General features: G+C 37.4%; 1 protein-coding gene across 6 annotated transcripts in view; it reads right to left on the reverse strand.

Moving 5' to 3' along the window:
• The window catches only part of BCAS3 (BCAS3 microtubule associated cell migration factor), a 546677-nt gene that overhangs the window by 274888 nt on the left and 248568 nt on the right, over window positions 1–23221 (reverse strand). For all 6 annotated transcript variants that reach the window (XM_058675591.1, XM_058675590.1, XM_058675592.1 and 3 more), the window contains one exon: window positions 133–233. In XM_058675591.1, the coding sequence (XP_058531574.1) occupies window positions 133–233 (101 nt within the window). The remainder of the gene's footprint in view (window positions 1–132; window positions 234–23221) is intronic.

Consider the following 23221-nt stretch of genomic DNA (forward strand, 5'->3'; position numbering starts at 1 on the left):
CCATAATTAGCATGAACAAGGTTGGCTTCACAAGCAAACCCCAAAGAATTGTGAAAAACTATACCATATTTCTCCAAGAAGAAAAACAGATTTCTATTTTGACATTAATATCCAAATATTTCAGAATTTTACCTGTGAAAGCCATTCCTCATCTTCTTGTCCACTATGGTCAGAGGCTAAACTGTCATAGGACCCATGTCGAGTAATGGGTCCAGGACTTCCAGGGGGCACCACTACAGAACAAAGAAAATGGATTTAAACCACTGTAATCCAGGCAGCAGAAAACAGAGCTGGGCACAGCAGTACAGATTATGTACTAACATACAAAATATGACTTTAAAGCACCAAGGCAGTTCAAACAATTAAAGAATAAATAATTCCCCCAAATTTCAAAAGAAAGATCTGTAATTCAGTATATTTTCTTTATAGGAATTTAGTAATGACATATTTCATATAAAAGAAAAAACTGCCGATGTTAACAGCAAAGTATAATAAGGAGTAGTAAATGTCAAATCTACTCATTGAAAGATTACATTAAAGCTATTTAAAGAGTCCACTTAACAGCATCAAATACATCGTACGTACAAAATACACATTTCAATGAAAAGTACTTTCAGTTCCTCAAAAAATTCACTTATCCAAAGAAACAAGTCATAATCCTAGACACTTAGTTGTTTCTGATTTACAGTTTATTTTTCATACAAAAATAATCCTTTGCTTAGTTGAAAACAAGAAAATGATTTGTAAAATATTTATTAAGTTCCAACTATGAGCCATACATTATCCCACTCACAACCTGAACCATGAAATGGTCATTTAGCATAATGGTTTTAGCCATTAAGACACATCTCAAGATGGCTGCTTCTGTTACACAGTCCCTGGATCAAGTACAGGCTCCACTTCCAACCACACTAACACGTACATGGAGGTAGCAGGTGATTCCTTGAGCATATGTATCCCTGCCACTTAGTTGGAAGACCCAGAACGCATTCCTGGGTGATTTTGGTTTGGCTCAGTCCTGATTGCTGGAGACATTTGGCAGAAGGAAACATGGATGAAGATCTCACTTTGTCTTTATCTTTCTGCCTTTGAAATAAAAATTTCTGCCTTTTCAAGGAAAAATGCAGAGTTCTGTTACAAATATTCCTTTTTCTTTAAAAAATTAGTTTTTGGTATATAGAAATTAAGATACAGGGATCTCAAATACATCCACTAGCCTCAAGTACCATTTTAAAACTCAGAGGAACCAAGCAATGACGTTATGGGGATTAAAGAAGTAGAAAAAGAGGAAAGAAGATAAGAATTAACAAGCCTTTGGAGAATAGAAAACAGTGACAAACATACAACAGCCTTCTAACTTCCACCTCCCAGAGATGTCTGTACATGTATCAATATCAAAAAATCTACTAAGACTAGATCCCTAAAAAATGAAAGTTTAAGATGTGAACATTTAGAATTTCATAATACCCATTCCCAGAGAGAGCTCTACACTTCTATGGGCCAGAACAGAAAAGCCAGTCTCTGCGTTGCTGAACAGGGCATTTTGTCAACTATATCTTAGCAAAATAGATACAAATGAAGTCAACAGAGTATAAGCTAGGGCCAGATTTAAAGACACATACTCAGCCAAGCACTGACAATGAATATCTGAGCAGACAGACTCTAAGGTGGACTGTAACAGCCAGTGGATTTGGGAGAGATTTCATTGCAATTGGAATGGAAGGATAGCCAGCAATTGAGGACTATTGAACTATCTAAACCTCTTGAGAACTTCATGGCATTGTAAATTTCTATTTTTCTTCCTGTTGATTTTGCATTGTGGCTTTTCATTTAGAGGGATATGTGATGACTGTGTAATGCAGACTATCATGTTCAGATGTGAGGATGCAGTTCAGTGTCCATCTCTACTTCCAGATCAAAGATTTACTACTAATGAAACTATTAGCTGTATCTTCACAATAGGATGCTAGACTCTATGCCATTGTCCATGCCTGCAACAATGAACATGTGACTGTTCATGAAGAACCATATAATAGTAATAATATAGGGGAATTTTGTGGGTGGGAAGGGGTTTTGAGAGGGGGAAGTGGAAATCCCAGGGCCTATGGAACTGTATCACACAATGATGATAATAATTTAGAAAGAAGTAAAGATAAAGAAATAAATGAAGAAAGGAAGGAAGGAAAGAAAAAAAAAAAAGACACATACTCAAAACACCTTAATGGTGTCAGTGCTGTGGCAGATGGCATCCCATATGGGTGTCAGTTCAAGTCCTGACAACTTTTCTTTCTATGTAGCTCCCTGTCAATGCACCTGGAAAAGCACCAGAAGATGGTCCAAGACCTTGTGCCCCTATCACCTATTTGGAAGACCAGGAAGGAGCTTCTGGCTCCAGGGTTTGACCTGGTTTAGCCACATTGCAGGCTTTTGGAGAGTGAAGCAGCAGATTCAGAAGACTTCTCTCCGTCACTCTCTCCTCTTTCTCTTTATATCTCCCTAACTATCAAATAAACAAAATAAATCTTTACAACAAACAAAAAACATCTTAACAGGCTTTAAGACAAGAAAGGTACCTAAGGCATCAATTAGTATTGAGTCATATATAAAGTATTAAAATGAAATAAATGTACAGCAGTTAAAATATTCAGCAGTTACTTCTTCAAAACTCATAATGCTCACAGTTGGGAGGCATGCTGGCATTTGTTATGAAATACAGGTGATCACAAAAACACTACATTCTTGAAGGTGAATTAAAATTATCTGCTTATTTAAGCATTTATGTGGAAATAACCCTCGTGGTAACTGATATTTCAAAAGGTCCAGCTGACACCAAATAATGTCACCTTTTATAACAAATACGAAGTATATGAACTTTATAATACAGAAAATGGTGTATTCCCCAAATCCCACACCTTAAATATCAGTCAAAGAGGTACTAACATGAACCAGTGGCTGGAGGTTAGGATATGCTTTGGAAATTATACAAGGAGGGAAACCATCAAAAAGAAAGGATAAAACACCAAGTTTTGAGGTGGACGTTATGTATTTCGCTAACTGCCAGGAAACCATGGGAGGTTATATGACATGAGTTAGGCTACAAAAATAATGAGTCAGAAAAGCATGAAGAACACGAAAGGGATCAGCAGATTGCTAGGAACTATGTGTGTGTGTGTGTGTGTGTGTGTGTGTGTGTGTGTGTGTTAAAAACCTAGACTAATGTCACTGAAAGACACTGGAAAGTTTTAATTAGAAATGAAAAACAATGTTTTTGGGTAATTAGTATCTAAAGAAATTTTCCCATAGAGTTACATGAGGTATTTAACTGAGTTGATCCTAGGCTTGCACTTGTCACAGAAAAAGTACTTAATAAGGAGTGAACGGATGGTTGGAGTTTGGAATTTCAGATTAAGAAATGGCACTAGAACATTAGACACTTACCTATCCATTATCAAAATGGGGGCAATAGAAAAAAATAGACATAGGCATGGATGCAGGGAGCAGAAATATTGAATAAATAAGCTTGGTCATGAAAGAATCATTGTTGAACCTGGCTGACAGACACAGAGAGGTTCATTCTATGACATTTTTATAATTTTGTGTATGTTCACAATTCACCACAATGCAAAGGGATGAGGAAGAGTATGAGGGCCAGAAGATCCTCTCCACCATCATATACTTTCCAAAGGAAGTAGTAACGAGTTCAAATAAATAGTCATCTAAGGAACAGAACCATACACTTAATTGCCTACTATATAAGAGGTTCATATCTTAAAAAAAAATAAACTATAAAATAATTTGATAATTAAAAATACTTTGAATCCACCAAAAGATGGGAAATAGAAGTATAAAGTCTCATGAGATAAAAACATGAAAGAAGGAGCATTTTCTTCTCCCTTACATTTATGATTCCTTACACTTTACCACAATTCAGGAATGGAAAACATTCCACATTCACTCACTTTAATAAAAAGCATAATTTAACAGGGAGAAAAATTATTGAAATAAAGTATCATACATGTTGTTGCCTGCACACCAAGTCACCATGTAACCCCATGTCTTAAGCAAGAAATTTTTTTTCTAACGTGTTCTAGAATCACACAGACATTCCAAAGGATGTATTGAATGAGGAGTAGACCCACGCAAGAATCACACAGAGATGGGTAAAAAGCAATGACTCGTTATCTGGTAGAATACTGAGGGATCTCAGTGGCAGCAACAAGGATAAAACATCCCCAGACTCTAATTTGCACTTTATAAGCCCTACGAAATTTAGATGTAGTCTCAGAGCTTAATATTTTTACATTTATTAAACTGTAGAAGCAAATAAGGATTATTTGGGAGAAATTATATGAATGCTATAAATATTTCAAATTCAAATTGAATATAGCAAGATACATAGCAGTTTCCTAAAATAATTTTAGACATTTTAAACTGTTATAAGAAAAGGATGTTGAATTCAGAAATGGACAGTTTACCATGTTCTATTTCTATCCTTGATACAGTAATTTCGAATATGCCTTACATACCTAACCAAAAGGATGTATCATTTACTAGACATAATACAACTTCAGAGCATTGCTTGGCATCTGATACACAATGGTATCTGATAAAAAGAAAAAAAGATCAATAAGCAAAAGCAGGACGAGTACAGCATTAAGAGGTACTGTGACCTAGACTGTTTATACTGTGTTCTCAGGAAGCAAACTATGCTTATTTTGAGTAAACAAGATCTTAAAAAAAAAAAACACTAGGTACATTTGCTTTTTTATAGTGATAACAAGCGTATATTATATATTTACATATTTTTGTATCTGTTTAAGTATAAACAGAAACAAACTGCACCAGGGAAAAACTTTACAAAGTAAATGAATTATGCAGAGTTGGTATTTTTACTTTAAATGTGTTAGCAACTTATATGAATTAATCTGAGTTCCAAGCATGTAGAAAAAAACAAGTGAGACTATGAACAGAAAGATTAAATGGCCATTTAACAATGGCCTTAACTTGCAAATCCACACACAAAACTCTGACCATTCCAAGTCAACTAATAATACAAGTTTTCAGTTCTGTAGATTTTAAAGAATTCTTTTTTAAAATTTATATATTTTTTACAATATAAGGCACAATGGGTACATAATATTTTCTAATTAGTCATGGAAAATGAGTGCTTTATGAGTTTGTGAAACACAGGTACAATGTATCAGATTATACACACACACACACACACACACACACATAAGCTATACTAGAGTGATAAACATCGTATTTAAAAGACATCTTGATAGATATTCAGGTTTCTTCAGAGATCTACTTCTTTTTTTTTTTTTAAAGATTTTATTCATTTTTATTACAGCCAGATATACACAGAGGAGGAGAGACAGAGAGGAAGATCTTCCGTCCGATGTTTCACTCCCCAAGTGAGCCGCAACGGGCCGATGCACGCCGATCCGAAGCCGGGAACCTGGAACCTCTTCCGGGTCTCCCACGCGGGTGCAGGGTCCCAATGCATTGGGCCGTCCTCGACTGCTTTCCCAGGCCACAAGCAGGGAGCTGGATGGGAAGTAGAGCTGCCGGGATTAGAACCGGCGCCCATATGGGATCCCGGTGCTTTCAAGGCGAGGACTTTAGCCGCTAGGCCACGCCGCCGGGCCCGAGATCTACTTCTTTAACACTGGTTATATGGTAGGTTAGAAAATGTAAGCTTTGATTCCTAGAATGAGTTATTACAAGTCTTACAGAAATTTAAGTTTCATGACATTTCAGTATAACTTCAATCTCATGGAACCAAATTCTTTCCAAAAATTCCCTCAAAAGAAAAAGAGAAGATCTGAATAAATTATGTTCATCAGTAACAAATTGAGTCTTCTATTTAGAAGATGGAAGATATGCTTTTATCATTAATATACTGAATATAATTTATACAAGGGTAGGCAATTATTTTTCTTAGTGCATTAGGCATGAATATTCAGAAAAAATATTAGATTTACTACAACTGAAGTTTATAGCATTTCAGTGCTGACTTAAGACAGAAGAATAAAAATTATTACTATCTAATGCTATTTAACTTAAAGATAAAGGAAAAGAATTGCTAACACATTTAAAGATAAAAGACCAACTCTATACTTGTGATAAGCATACTCACTACAGAAACTAACACAAAGCCTAATACTAACATGGAACAGTGCTTGTTTATGAAACCAATGAAGAAAAAAATCTATGCAGTTCTGTTCTACCTCTGTTCTGTTCTTCCCCTATATTTCATGAACTTCCAGTAACAAATTTTCTTAGCTGTAGCTCTGGATGCTTTAGAGAATGCAGCTGATTACAGTGTGACTATAGAATACAGTAATTAATCACAAGTTCCACTATTGCAAAACCTAGACTTTCAACTCTATTTGATGTGAAATAGTTGTTCTACTCCTTGATATTAATCAAGATGCTAGCTTCTGCCAGCTGATGCTGTGGCCCTGATCTAGTCCACATGCAGCACACAGGTGTTGTAGCCTTGCTTAGTCGGGTCTGTCTCTATCCCAGCCCACGCTCTCCAGTGGGAGTAGCTGTCCGACGAGGGGACCAGCCCCTTAATCCCCCCGCCAGCTCTGCCCCTCCCTTCCTGGATCTCACGTGTGCTGGTTGGGTGCTGCACTCATATCCAGTACAGGCAACCACGCCCTGGCATTCCATAATGTGTACTGGTTTTGTCGCGACCAAACCCGGCTCATCCCACACTCTGTTCTGGTGATCGGATTTGCCAGTGGATTACATGAACTGATTCAGCCTGGTCTGCTCCTGACCCATGCCGAATGTATGCCAGTGGGAAACTTTCCATGGCTTATTCTGGGCTGTTTCCTCATCGAGTGAAACTGGCAGCGATTCATAACTGGAGAACTATTAAAACCACTTGAGCAAATATCTCAGAGCATGCCCCACATCCGGAACTTGGGGTGGGTGAGAAAATGGGTGGGGCTTCTCCCTCAATATCCCCCTTTACCTCAGATACATGATGGAAACAATATGGACATAATAGTATTACCCACTTCCCTATACCCCCTGAACCTTTTTTTATTTTTTTTTTATTTTTTTTTTGTTCTTTAACTGTAACTAACTATGTAAAGATTGTCAACAACAATACAATAAAATAGATTTAAAAAAATCAAGATGCTACTACTGATCGCAAAGGGTACAAGCACTACACTAAATGATAAATAGTTTTGTATGTGAGATAATCATTTAGTATTATGCATTGAAGATCAGCTGGAAACAAAAAACATGCTGAATATTTATATTTAGGAAGAAATTCAAACCTTATAATACATAAAGGAAGATTAAACTCATTAACAAGAAACAGATGTTTAGCCAAGTAGTTAAGATACCCCCGTCCTACATCAGACTGCTCGAGATCCAATCCCAGCTCTGTTCTTTACTCCACGGACTGCTAATGTGCACTCTAGGAGGCAGCAGGTGATGGCTCAAGAACATGGGTCCCTGGCTCCTATGAGGAACTCCCAGATTCAGTTTTTGGCTTCCAGCTAGTTCCCAGATGTGAGATTACCATATATCTCAAATAAATAAACACTTTAAGTTGAAAAAAAAAATCTCTGAAAGAAAGGAAGAAAGAAGGGAAAGGAGGAACAGAAGATGGAAGTAGGAGGGAAGAGGGGAGGGAAAAACTGATCCAGAGTTTGTAATAAATGGACTCAAAGTCTCTAACTGGGAGAAGTGAGTGTGAGCTGGATTGCAATGACCACTGAGTTTTATGAGGCCAGTGGGAAAAAAAGATTTCTTGAGATACAGGAGCACATGCTGTTTTTCTACTACTCTGGACCACACCCCCATCTTTCCCCTGCAAACAATAAAAACCCCTTCCATGCTAAACTCTTCTGTGAAGACCTCAGAGGTGAATAATGTTGTGCCAGAAATACTCAGTTTTTTTAGGTTATTTAGGGGAACAACATTCCTTTTTCTAGCATCAGAGAATTTTGTGAGTTAAATGACGTCATGCTGCCTTGAATGAAACAGCTCAGGCTCAAAGTTCACCCAAAGGGCAACAGTGATAAACTTCCATCCAAGGACAAACTTCAATATATTTTGGAACTTATTAAAAACAGCATTTACACAGCAGCCATTCTACAGGAGAGGGCCCTTTACAGGACTCTGTTTCTGATCAGAGAGCACTCACAAGCTCAGGGTGAAATTTGGCTGGGAAATGTGGTTTTCTACTGCAACAATGAGAATTTGTCTTTTAAAAAGAAATGTGCCAAACACAACTATCCAAAACCAAAATGGCCAGACACACAAGGCCAAATATAAGAACCAACACACACACACACACACACACAAATAGTACTAACAGATTTATAAAAGTTATTTCATATTCATCAAAATATAGCAAGACTTAAAGCAACCCTCCCTCCACCGACCTAGAACTCAAAAAGTGTTTTCAGATCAAAAATAAGATGCCTAAAGTTTTGGAGAAATGTTGATAGTAAAACTATCTGATTTGCAAATGCTAAAATAATTCACTGTATCTCATATACATAGAGTAGTTATGTATTACCACATTTACCACTGGCTGTTTTGTTTATTAGCAGTCATCACTTACACCAATGCAACAACTGAAGTGTTACAATACATAAAGGGGAACAAGCTTTATCTACCTTATATATTAAATGGATCAATGATCCTCTTTGCTCCCTGACCCTGTGATACCAGAAATGTTCTCTAATTAATTATTAAAGTTTTCTAACAGTCAGTCACAGCCCATCTCTGGTTTCACTTTCCTTTTACTCCACATTCCCAGAAGAACAGTCAGGTAATATATAGTTAGAAAAACAACATCCTCATTGTCTATGAGGTAGCATTAAAGTGAACAACTGACACCATGGAGATATTTCTGCCCTCCTGATTTTAGTTTCTGTACCCCCAACACTTTTCAGTATTCCCAGAAAAGACATAAACTAAGGAGATTAAATTTGTTGTTTATGCTGCCTCAAAAATGAGAGATAAAGAGGGAGAGACAAGGAGAGAAAGGGGATTGCGGAATGGAAGAAGGAGGGGAAAGAGAGAGAAGAGTGAGAGAGTAAGAAGAGAAAAAGGTCTTCACTCCATAAATGGCCACAATGGCAAAGGCTGAGCCAGGCCAAAGCTTGGAACCAGGAACCACATCGAGATCTCTTAAGTGAATGCAGGGGTCCACAGACTTGGGCCATGGTCTGCTGCTTTCCCAGGCACATGAACAGGGAGCTGCAACAGAAGTGGAGCAGTCAAGACTTAAATTAGTGCCATATGGGATGCCAGCATCTCAGCTGGTGCCTTTTACCAGCTACACCACAGTGCTATTACTCCTGCCCCATCCCCCAAACACAGTCAATTGCTTAAGCTAGGTTAGAGGTATATTTTTGACACAATTCACTGCATCTCATGTATATTTGAACATTTCCATAATAATTTTCCAAAAATAATAATACCTTATGAGTGTTTCTAAATAAATAATGTTAATTGCAAAATATTGCTAAATAAACAATTCAATGAAATGCACGACACAATTAAAATAATTCTTTTAAATACAACACTCTAGGTGCCATTTGTGTTAATACATTGAGTTATGATTTTCTTTGGTGTCTATCATTTGATTTCTGGGGTTTTTTTCTTATTTTTTCTTTCATTTATATATCCTTTACTTAGTAAATTCACTGTGTTCACATAAATTTATCCTGTGAACATTTAAGAAATGCTTGCCCCTAAACATCTACTACATCGTTCATGTAAAGTTTCTATGGTTTCCTTGTGGCTTCTTAGCTTAACAAAATCTTTCCTCTAACCTTAATAAACATCTATCACCTCTCACCCAAGACCTCATATGGGTATGTTTGGGTGGCTACAGATGTTCTTAATGTGGTCACAAAATACTTAGAAAGAATAGCAGGAAAGGCAAGAAATGATGGCATCAAGGCAATACAATGTTTCTTGTCTCTACACCAAGTTTCACAAAACTACATGGCCAAGAATCTACTGTCATCTGACAAAAGTAAAGAGTCAAACTGAAGAGAGACAATTGATGGCATTTAGCCCCTTGCTTTTACTTAATCACTGGAGTCAGTTACCATACATTATCTTTCAGAAAGATTATGAAGGACAAGAAAGATTATGAAGAAAAATACTATTTTTAAAGAAAAACTAATCATGAAAGCTTATACACAATGAAAGAAAATTAAATCATTTGACAAAATTAACTGTCCAAGAAAAAACAGATTTTTCTTTGGTATCAGCATTGTGGCATAGTGGGTAAAGCCTGTGACACAGGCATCCCATATAGGCACTGGTTCATGTCCCACTTGTTCCATTTCTAATTCAGTTCCCTATTAATGCACCTGGGAAAAGCAGTGAAAGATGGTCCAAGTATCTGGGTTCCTGCCATCCAATTAAGACTTAAGTGAAGCTCCTATTTACTGGCTTTGGCTAGGCCCAGTGAAGGCCTCTGCAACCACCTAGGAATTGAACCAGTGGATGGAAGGCATCTTTCTCTATCTCTCTTTTTTTCCTCCCTCTCTCCTCTCTTTCAAATAAATAGCTCTTTATAAAAATGTTTAAAGGACATACACATAAAGGACATATTCTAGAAAGAATAATGTGAGTATCTCCATTTCAATTATTTTATATTCAGTAATGATTACTAATCTTGTCAATACACTAAACCACAAAAGTGAGTAGCATGATAAAGATCTTGGCTTTTTATGCTGAAGTTGTTTCCCTGCTCTTTTAGCATGTTTTGGTCCCATGGGACCGGTGTGATGGCTCAATTGGCTGATTCTTCACCTCCAAGAGCTGACACACCCCATGTGTTGCCGGTTCCTGTCCCAGCTGCTTCACTTCCCATCCAGCTCCCTGCTAATGGCCTGGGAAGGAAATGGAGGGTGGCTCAAAGCCTTGGGACCCTTCATCCATGTAGGAGACCTGGAAGAAGCTCCTGGCTCCTGGCTTTGGATGGGCTTAGCTCTTGCTGATGCAGCCATTTGGGGAGTGAACCAGTGAATGGGAAGATGTTTGTTTTTTGTCTCTCCTCTCTATAAATCTGCTTTTCCAATAAAAATAGATAATTTTTTAAGAAAAAGTCTCAGTCTTGAATTTTTGTAAATTTCAGAACAAATTACCAGATTCTAGGGCAAGGATTCTTCCAAAATTTGCATGCTAAAAGGGACTTTTAGTCTTTTTTAATCACAAAGGTAATGAAATTAAGACACAGAAAATAATGGATCATTTTAAAGTAATAACAATGCTAAGGAAATCTAAAGGCCTTGCCATATATTAGTATGAATGTATGCTGGAGCAGTTACAAATCTGTAAATGAATCTGGGAAATCCCAGGAACATGCAAAAACAAGACAGACAAAATGGTGTGAGTGAAAATTGAACAAAAGGCTCAGCCAAGGGTTTCCCTGGTGTTTTTTTGGAATATTTTAAGAGTCACTATACATTCAGAAAAGCACGAAGAACATTTAGGTCCAGAAGAATTTTTTTTAATTACTTAAAGGACAGCAGCTAAGTGCAGTGCTTGTATTAACAGCAAAAAGGTGTAGATACATATAGGCAACTCTACCATAAAGTAGGGGCTTTTGCTTTAGCAAAATCCATATTTATAAGATTACATTTCCTATGGTAGAGAGCAGCTATAATTAATGGATTTCCCTCCTTCCCCTAATGCAGCCATTTGTCAATTCAAATACAGAATGCCCAATCAATTTTGATGTATTTAGTAAGCAATTTGTCAAACAGTGCTATAATCTGCCTAATATATTAATTCTTGTCAAAGAAAGAGTCCTAACAACAATAAGGTTTTCCATCACTATTTTGGAGAGAAAAATCTGAGCTTAGAATCAATGGTGATTCATGCAGAGGTACTACCGTGTCCCAGGACCTAAGAACACCACCACCATTGTAGTAAGATGCCTGGGTCTAGTGGATATATCGAGTTCTAACTCATTGTAAGAAACTGTGTTTAAATCATTGTATATCCCAGGTACTTTCAATAAAATTAGCTGTGTGACAAGTTAAAAAGAAATAAGCTTTTAAAAAAGAAAAGCTGTTTATTAATGCAAAATATGCATTTAAACTTTAAAAGTGATATGGGAAATTTGGTGTTTCTCAAAAGTATTTCAAATATTCTAAAATGTAAGTTAAAACTTGGAAGTTTCTTCATATCTCTAGCTAAAGAAGAGGCTTCAATCTCTTATTTTCATTTCCCAAATATCTTAGATACATGACTGACTTACTTGTCTATTATGCATATAATACTGAAATAAGCTCCAAAAAAATAAGTTAGAGACATGTCTAACTTTTCCAAAGTTTCAATGAGAGGCTTGGTTACAACACTTAAGCAGAACAGAGGCCAAAAAATTTGCAAACATGCCCATTCTGCATACCTCCAACATTAGCAGAAATGAAGGCTTTCTTTAATCGCTATAGGGTTTTATATAATTCTCTATCAGAAAAAAATGAAAAATCTGAGATGAAGCAAGCCATTTCTAGAAAACAAAATGAGCTCTCTGGCTCGCGCTCTCTCTCCTTTTTGCCTTCCCTGCAGATCCTGCAGCAGCCTGGGCTGTGGCTGCCCCACCCCAGCTCAGCCCTGCTGGGCTTGGGGAGGTGGCTGGGAGACCTAGGCTAACCTGAATAACCACCTTTATGCCTTAAAAACAACAACAACAACAACAAAAATGAAAGCACAGAAAAAAGAAACCTTTAGAATTGAGAATGAGGCAAAAAGAAGAGAGGAATACTACATCCTTTTATAGGTTTTAGGCTACCCTGGCATCATTTATGAACCACTGAATAGCAAAGAAAAAATGTTGACAAAGTGATTTGGTACAAGGCTTTATATTTATTTAAAATCCTGCAATGTACACTGGTCCTCTAGTCAGCCAGACATCCCATTGTTTTGTAAGTCTGCCAAGAAAGGTACCCTATGTGTCAGAAAAGCATGCTGAATATTTCTCAATGACCGAAGGGGCAGAGGTCACTTATTATAAATGGATAATGAGACCTAATGCATTGCTCTGAATATGGACAAAGAAAGGGTCTATCCATAGCCCCTGGTGGATTGGTCATTCAGGCTTTTATTTCCTCCACACACTTAATGGAGTCAAACAATTGACAGAAATTCTATAGAGAAGGCTGAAACTGAGAGAAACAACTGTATTCTTACTCTGATAGACAGGCACAAATAATGACTTTGAAATGGCGCCAGAATTCCTGCTACTACTAACATAGCAGACAGTTACAGCATTCCCCCTAAATTCCCACTTAGTCGTGTATTAGCAATTAACCCTACTGATGGAAGTGATGGCAAATCAAAGGACAAACTCCTGCCAATATCAAGTCATTATATTCCCACAAGTAAGCAGAGACAGAGCATTCTACTTTGGCTACTTATTTTTGGAGAAAAGGTTAATAGGTACTTCTGTATCCTGTATCTTTAGAACCTTTCGCAAATGTACATTCATGGGAGCTGGCATGATGGGTTAGCAAGCTAATCCTCTGCTTGTAGCAAATGGCATCCCATATAGGCCACTTTTTCATGTCCCAGTTTTCCCACTTCCGATCTAGCTCTCTGCCTGTGGCTTGAGGGAGCAGCAAAAGGTGGCTCAAGTCCTTGGCACCCTGTGCTCACATGGAAAATCTGGAGGAAGCTCCTTGCTCCTGGCTTTGGATGGGCTCAGTTCTAGTCACTGTGGCTAACTGGTGAATGAACCAGAAGATGGAGAGTCAGTCTCTCTCTCTGTGTTGTATTCTTTCTATAAATCTCTCAGATAAAAATAAATAACTGTTTTAAAATAAAAAAATCAAATTATGTACATTTACAGATATCAGTAGATTATCATTAGATGGGATTAACTAAATGTGATCAGAAACAAAAGATGAAACAAAAGCATTATTAGCAACAGACCAACTTTCTTTAATGTCAGAATCAATGACTAATAAAAGCTGAATCTTCTACTCTAATGCAATAAATATTACTACTATCAATAAAAAAGAAGGCCTACTCTTACCTGTATCTTAAAAATAGTTCTTGAACACTCCAAAATAATCTCATATTTTAAATCTCATACAGAACTTTGTAAATTAAATATGAATGGCATTTAGAAATCTTAAACATCTTATTATGTAATACCTAACTTTTACAACAATTACGGTAAAAAGTGATTTGACAAATAAGACATTTTTACAATTGGTTCATATTACAGGAAATTATAGCAAATGCCAAGATTAGCTTCATAAGAGGTTATAATAAAAAGGACTTTGGGCATTCTCAAATATCAGCAATGACACAAAAAGTCACAGGTCTGAAGACCTAATAACAGGGAAGAAAGTAAGAAGTACGTATGCCTTAAGCACTAATTGAAAAGGGCACTCCACTGCAAACTTTTCAATCCATGACTCATCAAGCATACAGACTGCTGATGGTACTTTCATTCAACTATTTCACATTTTTTCATTAAATAAGAAATTTCAGTTTCACAATGTGCTCATTAAATTAATGACTGAATTCAATATCTGTTTTCAACTTTGTTTCTTAAATGCTTTGTACCTTCACTAAAATCACTTCTCTCTGTAATGACATGTGTCAACTATTGAAAATGGGCACTCATAAAATTTATAAAAATGCATATTATATTTAGTTACATTTTTTCCATGAACATTGTGAAGGTCTTACATATATTTTAAGCATAAATTAGTGAAATCATCAAATGTAATTCAGTCTTAGAACACTTCCTAACTAAGATTTTAAACTGAACAGAGTGGTATGACACACCCTATTGCCAACAATAGTTTATAAACACTCTTAAAATAAATCCTGCATTACAAGTTTCCTCTATAAAAGCAAAACATTTCTTCCCCTTCCACCCTTACTTACTCTTAGGCAAATATTTATTATGGACAATGTGAGGAAATATTGTTGAGTACCTCCATCTTATTTGGGACATACCACAATAGCAATGCAATCCAGGATGTTAGGTTAGATCTAATATAACATCTGAGAGCAGGTCTGAAGAAAAATGATACATATTTAACTGCTCTTGAAGTCTACTCACAATGTCTATGACAGAGAACACCAATTTTTAAAATAAATTTTTAAAAGATTTATTCTTATTTGAAAGGCAAATATATAGAGAGAAGTAAAGACACAGTGAGTAAGAGGATAAAGACTCCATATACTGTTTCACTCCCCAAGTAGCTGTAATAACTGGAGCTGAACTCATCCAAAGGCAGCAGTGAGGAGCTTTCTCAGGGTCTCCAACATGGGTAAAAGGGGCCAATAAATTAAACCATCTTCAGCTACTTTCCCATACCAAAAGCAGGGAGCTGAATCAGAAGTGGAGCTTCAGGGGCACAAACCAGCACCCACATGGGATGCTGGCGCCCTAGGCATAGGCTTTGGCTATCACACCATGGCACCAGCCCCGAGAATAATATTTTAACTCTTTGTATCATTATCCTTTCTACAAATGTGAGCTAGTACTAACAACATGCACAAAACATATCAGTGCTGAAGTGCAAAGCTAAGGACATATTAAAATATTCTAAAATGGGGCCCAGCATGGTGGTCTAGTGAATAAATCCTCGCCTTGCATCTGTTGGGATGCCATATGGGAGCCAGTTTATTTCCTGGCTGCTCCACTTCTCATCCAGCCTCCTGCTTGTGGCCTGGGAAAGCAATAGAAGATGGCCCATTGCCTTGTGATTGTGCACTCGTGTGGGAGACTAGGAAGATGCTCCTGCTCCAGGCTTTGGATTGGCTCAGCTCCAGCCACTGAGGTCACTGCAGGCACTTAGGGAGTGAACCAGCAGATGGAAGATCTTTCTCTCTGTACCTCCTTTTCTCTGTATATCTGCTACTTCAACAAAAAAATTTTATAAAATATTCTAAAATTACTTATATTCTATGCTCAAAATATATGATTTCATATTAGAAGGCAATTTATTCTGGTTTCGTAATTGTAGTTAACAGGCAGTGCACAAAACTTAGTCAGAAGCCAAAATCCATATAATCTAACTTTACTCATCTATTGACTTCTGATTCTACGTGTAAAACAAAGTTACCACTATTTTTAAGAGGCATGCTCCGAGGGTCCTGCTCAAGCAGTTTTGATAGTTCAACAGGTCTGAACTGCTGCCAATCTCGCTGTTCCAATTGAGATGAAACCTATTCAGAATCCACTGGCTGACATAGTCTCTTCATGGTTGGGGTTCTGAGATCAGCAGTTCAGTTGGAGGGATCTCCAAAGAAACTTCACCTGAGATGATCCCAGAACTGATTTTTACGTATGCTTGCCAGTACAAGGTCCGGCACAGTCTGTCACCCCAATCAACTTATGCAGATGCTGGTGGCTGCAGTTGCTGGGTCAGTTCTGTTTCCAGCCCTATCTTCCATGCAAACTGATGGGTGTTGCAGTCCAGCCCAATCGTGCCCACTTCATACTCGGCCCTCACGCAAACCAGTGGGAGCTGCATCCTAGTTGGGGCAACTCCCCATAATCCCCTCGGGCCTGCTCCCTACCTTGGTTCCCGTGCATGCCAGTATGTACTGCAGATTTGTTCAGTCTGTCCCACATTCCATTTAGCTCTTGTACTTGTCAATGGGCATTGAAGCCTAGTTCAACCCAACCATCCTACTATCCAGCCCACACACATACTAGCAGTACCTTTCTGTCTAACCACCCTTGCCCCTGTCCTGGTTTTCATGCTCTCTGGTGGGAGTGGTTACCCACGAGGGAGGAGCCCACTATCTCCCTACTAGGCCATTCCAACTTCTGGATTATGCACTCTCCAGGTGGTTTTGGAATTTACCTTAACAGAATTAGCCCCCGGTGCCAGCCTCTGCCATCTGATGATGTGGCAAAGCCCAACCAACCCTCATCCACTCTAATTTTTGCTTGCACCAATAATGTGGGGGCACACTTAATTAAGAGACTGATAGAATCATGATTCCTTATGAAAGACTACACTATTGTAACAAAATGAAAAAATCTGACGGACGGTGGGAGTTCGGGCAGGAAAATCCCAGCCTATACGAAACTGTAAAAAAAAAAAAAAATAACAGAACTGACCCAGCAACTGCCGGAAGAGCTCCTGGCTCCTGGCTTCAAACTGGCTCAGCTCCAGCTGTTGCGGCTATTTGGGAAGTGAACCATCGGATGGAAGATATTCCTCTCTGTCTCTCCTCCTCTCTGTATATTCGCCTTTCCAAAAATAAATAAATAAATAAATAAATAAAATCTTAAAAAAAAAAACCCTGAAATCTAATCATCTGATGTTTCATTAGAGAGTTCAGATCACTCATAACTAATGTTAGCAGCTAACATTATGTCATTTTGCTTGTTTCCATTTTACTTCCTTTATTGTCAAATTAATTATAACTACTTTTTTATCTTAGTGGTTGCTTTTAAGCTTATGTAAGTTAACCAATGAATACCTTCAAGTAACATCATTTTCTATGTAATAGTTCTAATGTCCACCCTTTATACGTTTATGATACTGTTGTCATACATCTTATGTGTGGATATGTCCATGTCTCTATGTCCATTGGAGTGTTTAAAAACTACATTGCAATAATGTTTTTCTGTTAAATAGCCAGTAATATTGCAAAAACAAGTCAACTGTGCATTTATAATAGTTAGAAGATGATATGTTTTACCCATGTTTTCATCATTAGTAATTCTCTTCAATCTTTTCTACCTCTTCCAATTTTTTGTACTTGAACAACTTCTTTGTAGGGCAGACAGATTCTTTCAGCTTTTATAAAAAGGATTTTTTGTATTCTCTTCATTTTAAATATATATTTTTAAAATCAGAATACTAGGTTAATAGTTGTTCCATTATGTAAAAGAATTTGCTTCTCTGTTCTACGTTATGGAATGTATATTTTCCTCTGGCTGCTTTTTGTTTTGTTTTGTTTTGTTTTTTTTTATTAAATTTATCCATTAATTACACTGTGTTGTAATTACATAGAATCTGGGATTCTCCTCTGGCTGCTTTTAAGAATTTTATTGGGGTCAGTGTGGTAGCATAGCACGTTTATCTGTTGCCTGTAGTGCTGTAGTGCTGGTATCCCATATGGATACTCATTAGAGTTTTAACTGCTCTACTTCAATGCAGCTACTTGTTAATATGCCTGGAAAGTAGTGGAAGATGGCGCAAGTATTTGTAGTAGAAGATGGCGCAAGCCAAAAACAGCTCCTGGTTTGGGGCTCTTGGCTCTGGCCTGGACCAGCCCCATGTTATTGCAACCTTTTGGGGAGTGAAGCAGTGAATGGAAGATCTTTCTTTCTTTCTCTCTCTCTGTAATGCTGCCTTTTCTGTAATGCTGCCTTTTAAATAAATAAATTTAAAAAAATTTTTCAATTATTAGTAATGTTGAGCAATTTGATTGCAATGTACATTGGCATGGATTTCATCATGTTTCCTGTACTTGGTATTTATTGATATTGTTCAATATCTTTGACAGCTTTGACAGTTTGTACTAAATCTGAATTTTATTTGGCTATTATTTCATCTGTACTACCACCCCACCTTCAGGGTTTGGTCAATGATGGCCTGCATATACAGTGGTGATTCCCATACATCACCTGGACTATTGAAGTCACAGTCCTCTCAGTTGGTAAAACCACATGCTATGATGACTGCAGAAAAATGAAAATACCTAATGCTAGGTTTCTCAGAATGTATCCCCACTGGGAAGTTACACATGACCATGCTAATAGTTCAGCAATGCTCACTTAAAATGCATTCTTCTCTGTTTCATTTTGGATAATTTCTCTCGCTGTATGTTCACTAATATTTTCCTCTGCAAATTATAATGTGCCCTCAATCTTATCCACTGCAGCTTATCTGTACTGAGATTCTCATATCTAACTGATTTCAGCTGTCTTTCTACTTTGTACATCTTTACTTTTTTATATAAGGAATACAATTACATTTCTTCCAGAATGTCACTAGACTTCTATCAGCACCCATGCACCTTTTTATTTTCAGATGGTTGTTTCCTAAAATTCCTTACACCCATCTACATTCTCTAGAATTCCAGAGGAAGACTCTCGCACATCTTCAGAGATTTCCATGTGCACAGATCTCCTGTCTGGTCTGTTCAACAACTTCTAGACTCAGGTTTCAAAGCACTAAAACAATCCTGGGCTCTGTGGGTCACGTGGTCTCTTGGTCTCTCTCAACTACAACTGGCAATACAATATGCAGGCGAAATGGTGTGGCTGTGGTCCAAGCAAGCTTTCTTTACAAGAAGAGTGTATGGTAGTTTGCTGACACGTGGTTTTCTGGTTTTTGTTTGTTTATTTGTTTTTGGTCTTAATCTTCAACTCCGAGAGTTTGTGATTACACTCAGCTTCACCCCACTGCCATCACCTCCTACCATGACACAACCTAGACACTCTGTCATGGCAATAGACTGAGGCAACAGCAGGGCTTGCCTTTTTTGCTTCCCATCACCACTGTTCTTCATTCGTATGCTGATGTAAGTGAGTTGAAAACAGTTTTTACATCAGTAAGTTCTTCTGTTTGCTATTGGTCTTCTAGACAGAAAAATAAAGCTGATCTGTTGTCCCTTCTCAGTGGGATCGCTCTTTTCAACCGGAATCTCAAAAAACAATCAACGAAAATAAAAAACCTACCCTTTTCCAAAATTAGAGGTCAAATTGAAGTATATGAAAAGTTCTCTCTACCATTCCCATTCCTATGTTGTTGCCAAAAGTAGAAGAAAACATGTAAGCGTCATCCTTCAGTGTCCATGAAGAACTGGTTTCATAATCCCTATGCATACAAAACCCTACCCAACTTCAAATCCTTATATAAAACAGTGTAATATTTGCATATAACCTATGCCACCCTTTCCAAACACATTTAATCATCTTGAGATTTCTTATTATTCCTAATAGAACATAAAGGGTATGTAAATAACAGTTGCATTATTTTGGAAATGATAACAAGAAAGAACTCCTCTTCAGTACAAACAAATTTTTCACCATTCATTTTCTATCTGTAATCATTTGGATGCCATTCACAAGGATAGAAGGGGCTGACTGTACATCACCAATAAAGCACTGGAAAATTCAATGGATCCTAGTCACCTTTCTGAAGCTCATATATCAATGAAATATTTCCATTGAATGGATGTATATTTCTGTTTTAAATAAAGCTCTGTGTATATCAAGGGAAAAACTCCCCATTTGCAGAAAACCCATTTCACAAAGAAATCCAAATTATGAAAACTACACACACCACAAGCCAATTAATATTAGCAACTTAAAAATATTTCTCAGGTGATGTATTTCAGCAAGTTAAGTCATTGCCTAAATAATGCCAGAATCTCATTTGAGCTCTGATTTAAGACCCAGCTACTCCATTTTCAATCCAGTTCCCTGCTAATGTACCTGGAAAAGTAGCACATGAAAGACTCAAGACATGAAGACTCAAGACTATGTGAGCCTCTGCCACTCACGCAGTACATCTGAATGGAGACAGTTGCTCCTGTATTTTGGATGCACCCATTTGGGGATGGACCAGTGGATGGAAAAGAAATCTTTCTCACTCTCTTGCTCTTGTTCTCTAGCTCTACCTTTTAAACAGGTAAATAAAAATAAAAATAAGTTACTGCTGCTGTAAAATTATCTGAAAGAAAATGAGGAAACGCTACTTTTCCTCTAAATAAAGCTTTTCCAAAACAAGTTAGTAAATTGTTTTTAGTTTACAATTTGGAAGCATTAAACCACACCAAAGAAAATGTTGACAACTGTAGGATCATATTCAGAGCTGAATGTTGCTTGCTGGTCTGTTATATGGTTTTCTATTGATTCTGTCAGAGGAAACAATGACAAAACATCTATGTCAGGAAAAGTCATTATGACTTTTCATTTTGCAGTGAAAAATGTAATTCTAAAATTGCTGATCTCTAATGTAACCTTTTTATACTTTCTTTGTTTTAAATGCTAGTCACAAGAAAAAAAATCTTTTGGATGAGATTCATGACTTTTACCTTTTGTGAGCAAACAAGATTATATAAAGTAGTGTGTACTAATAAATTGTTCATTCTACTAAGATAAACTGTATCAAACTGCTGTTACTAGACCATTTTTTTACTTAGTAAAACTATTTCATAGGATTAAGCCTTTGAAAAATAAGTCATCACTGCCACTATCATGACCTCCGCATAGAACATTCTTGAATGATGTACTTTATGACACACTCAATTTAGTGTATCAATTTACAGACCACCAATCTCTCTCAATAAAAATAAAATTCCTCAGTTTTGGTCATTCCCATTCAACTAATATGCGTAAGAGATGCTTAATGACAGTTCCAGTTATGAACTCTTTTTAGTGTTTTACGTAAATTTCCCTGACCTCCTCCCACTGACCAACTGTTTTGTCACATATGTGGAACTCCGATTTGCTACTAAACATCCTGCTCTCCTCTTCCCTTCTCTCTAAGACAATGTCTCTTTCCCATTTCCATCACCCTTTGTGTAGCATTATTGTAACTTCTGTGGTTTTGCACAAAACTGTTTCACTTGATCCACATATTCAAACTCAATAAAGGAAATGCTTATAACATTTCTGACATTTGCATTCAAATTTTCAACATAGTTGTAATTAAAATAATTTTAGAAAATATTTACCAAGGTATTCAAGGTGGAAAATAAGCAAGCTTTCAATATGGTTAAATAAAACTAAAAACAAAATGCTTTCATGTATCATTATGCTATCTTTTTGCTTTAAGAGGTACAATATCTTTCAAGAGGCTTCAGGAAAGGGAATGGCAGAGAGAATGAATAATGCCTTCTTAAGAGGCTATTACTAGCTGAAAGCATGGAACTGATGCACAGGTTAGGGTAGTCTTTAGTGGCACCGGCACTGCTTTTATCAGTTACATTTCAGGTTTCTACTCCTTAGATCCATGTTTTTCATATTTCATTGTTTTACCCAAGTAACATACTGTCATGTTGAAGATATCATCCAAATAGCTTATATTCACACAAGGACAGCTGAGTTTTAGGTAGGAGCTAATTCTGGATCTCTACATTCAATATAAAGTAGAGAAATAATCATCATTACAGGATTATCTTAGTTTTTTAATATGTTAATTTTATCTATTGTATTCACTCACAAGATATACTAATCATTTCTTTCACTTAATTATTGATTTAGCACTACAATTAAAATCACATGACTCAAAAAAGTATCACTACTAATGTTGAATATATACTCTGCTTAAGATCTTCGTCAAACTAAACACTACAAAAGAGATACTATTGGGCCCGGCGGCGTGGCCTAGCGGCTAAAGTCCTCGCCTTCAACGCCCCGGGATCCCATATGGGTGCAGGTTCTAATCCCGGCAGCTCCACTTCCCATCCAGCTCCCTGCTTGTGGCCTGGGAAGGCAGTCGAGGACAGCCCAGTGCTTTGGGACCCTGCACCCACGTGGGAGACCTGGAAGAGGTTCCTGGTTCCCGGCTTCGGATCGGCGTGCATCGGCTCGTTGCGGCTCACTTGGGGAGTGAATCATCGGACAGAAGATCTTCCTCTCTGTCTCTCCTCCTCTCTGTATATCTGACTTTGTAATAAAAATAAATCTTTAAAAAAAAAAAGGAGATACTATTATAGTCCTGATGATCTGTGCTTATTTTTTTTTTAAAGATTTTATTATTATTATTGGAAAGCCGGATATACAGAGAGGAGGAGAGACAGAGAGGAAGATCGTCCATCCGATGTTTCACTCCCCAAGTGAGCCGCCAATCCGATGCCGGGACCAGGAATCTCTTCCGGGTCTCCCACGCGGGTGCAGGGTCCCAAAGCACTGGGCTGTCCTCGACTGCCTTCCCAGGCCACAAGCAGGGAGCTGGATGGGAAGTGGAGCTGCCGGGACCAGACCTGGGGCCCATATGGGATCCTGGGGCTTTCAAGGCGAGGACTTTAGCCGCTAGGCCATGCCGCTGGGCCCTATGCTTATTTTCTAATTTACTGTATATGAGTCAAATGAACATATTTTCACTTGAGCACTTTTTTATATCCCTCTCTATAATCCTGATGAACTATAATCTTTGTTTTCTTACTTGCTCAATGCATTCTTTAGCAGAGTATTAAGCCTTTGACTATAATGTAAGTAAAATACATGTTATCCCAAAAAGTAAAAAAGAAAGGAAGAAAGGAAGAAGGGGGG

Source organism: Ochotona princeps, chromosome 17 (genome assembly GCF_030435755.1).
Source record: "Ochotona princeps isolate mOchPri1 chromosome 17, mOchPri1.hap1, whole genome shotgun sequence".
Taxonomy (NCBI): Eukaryota; Metazoa; Chordata; class Mammalia; order Lagomorpha; family Ochotonidae; genus Ochotona; species Ochotona princeps.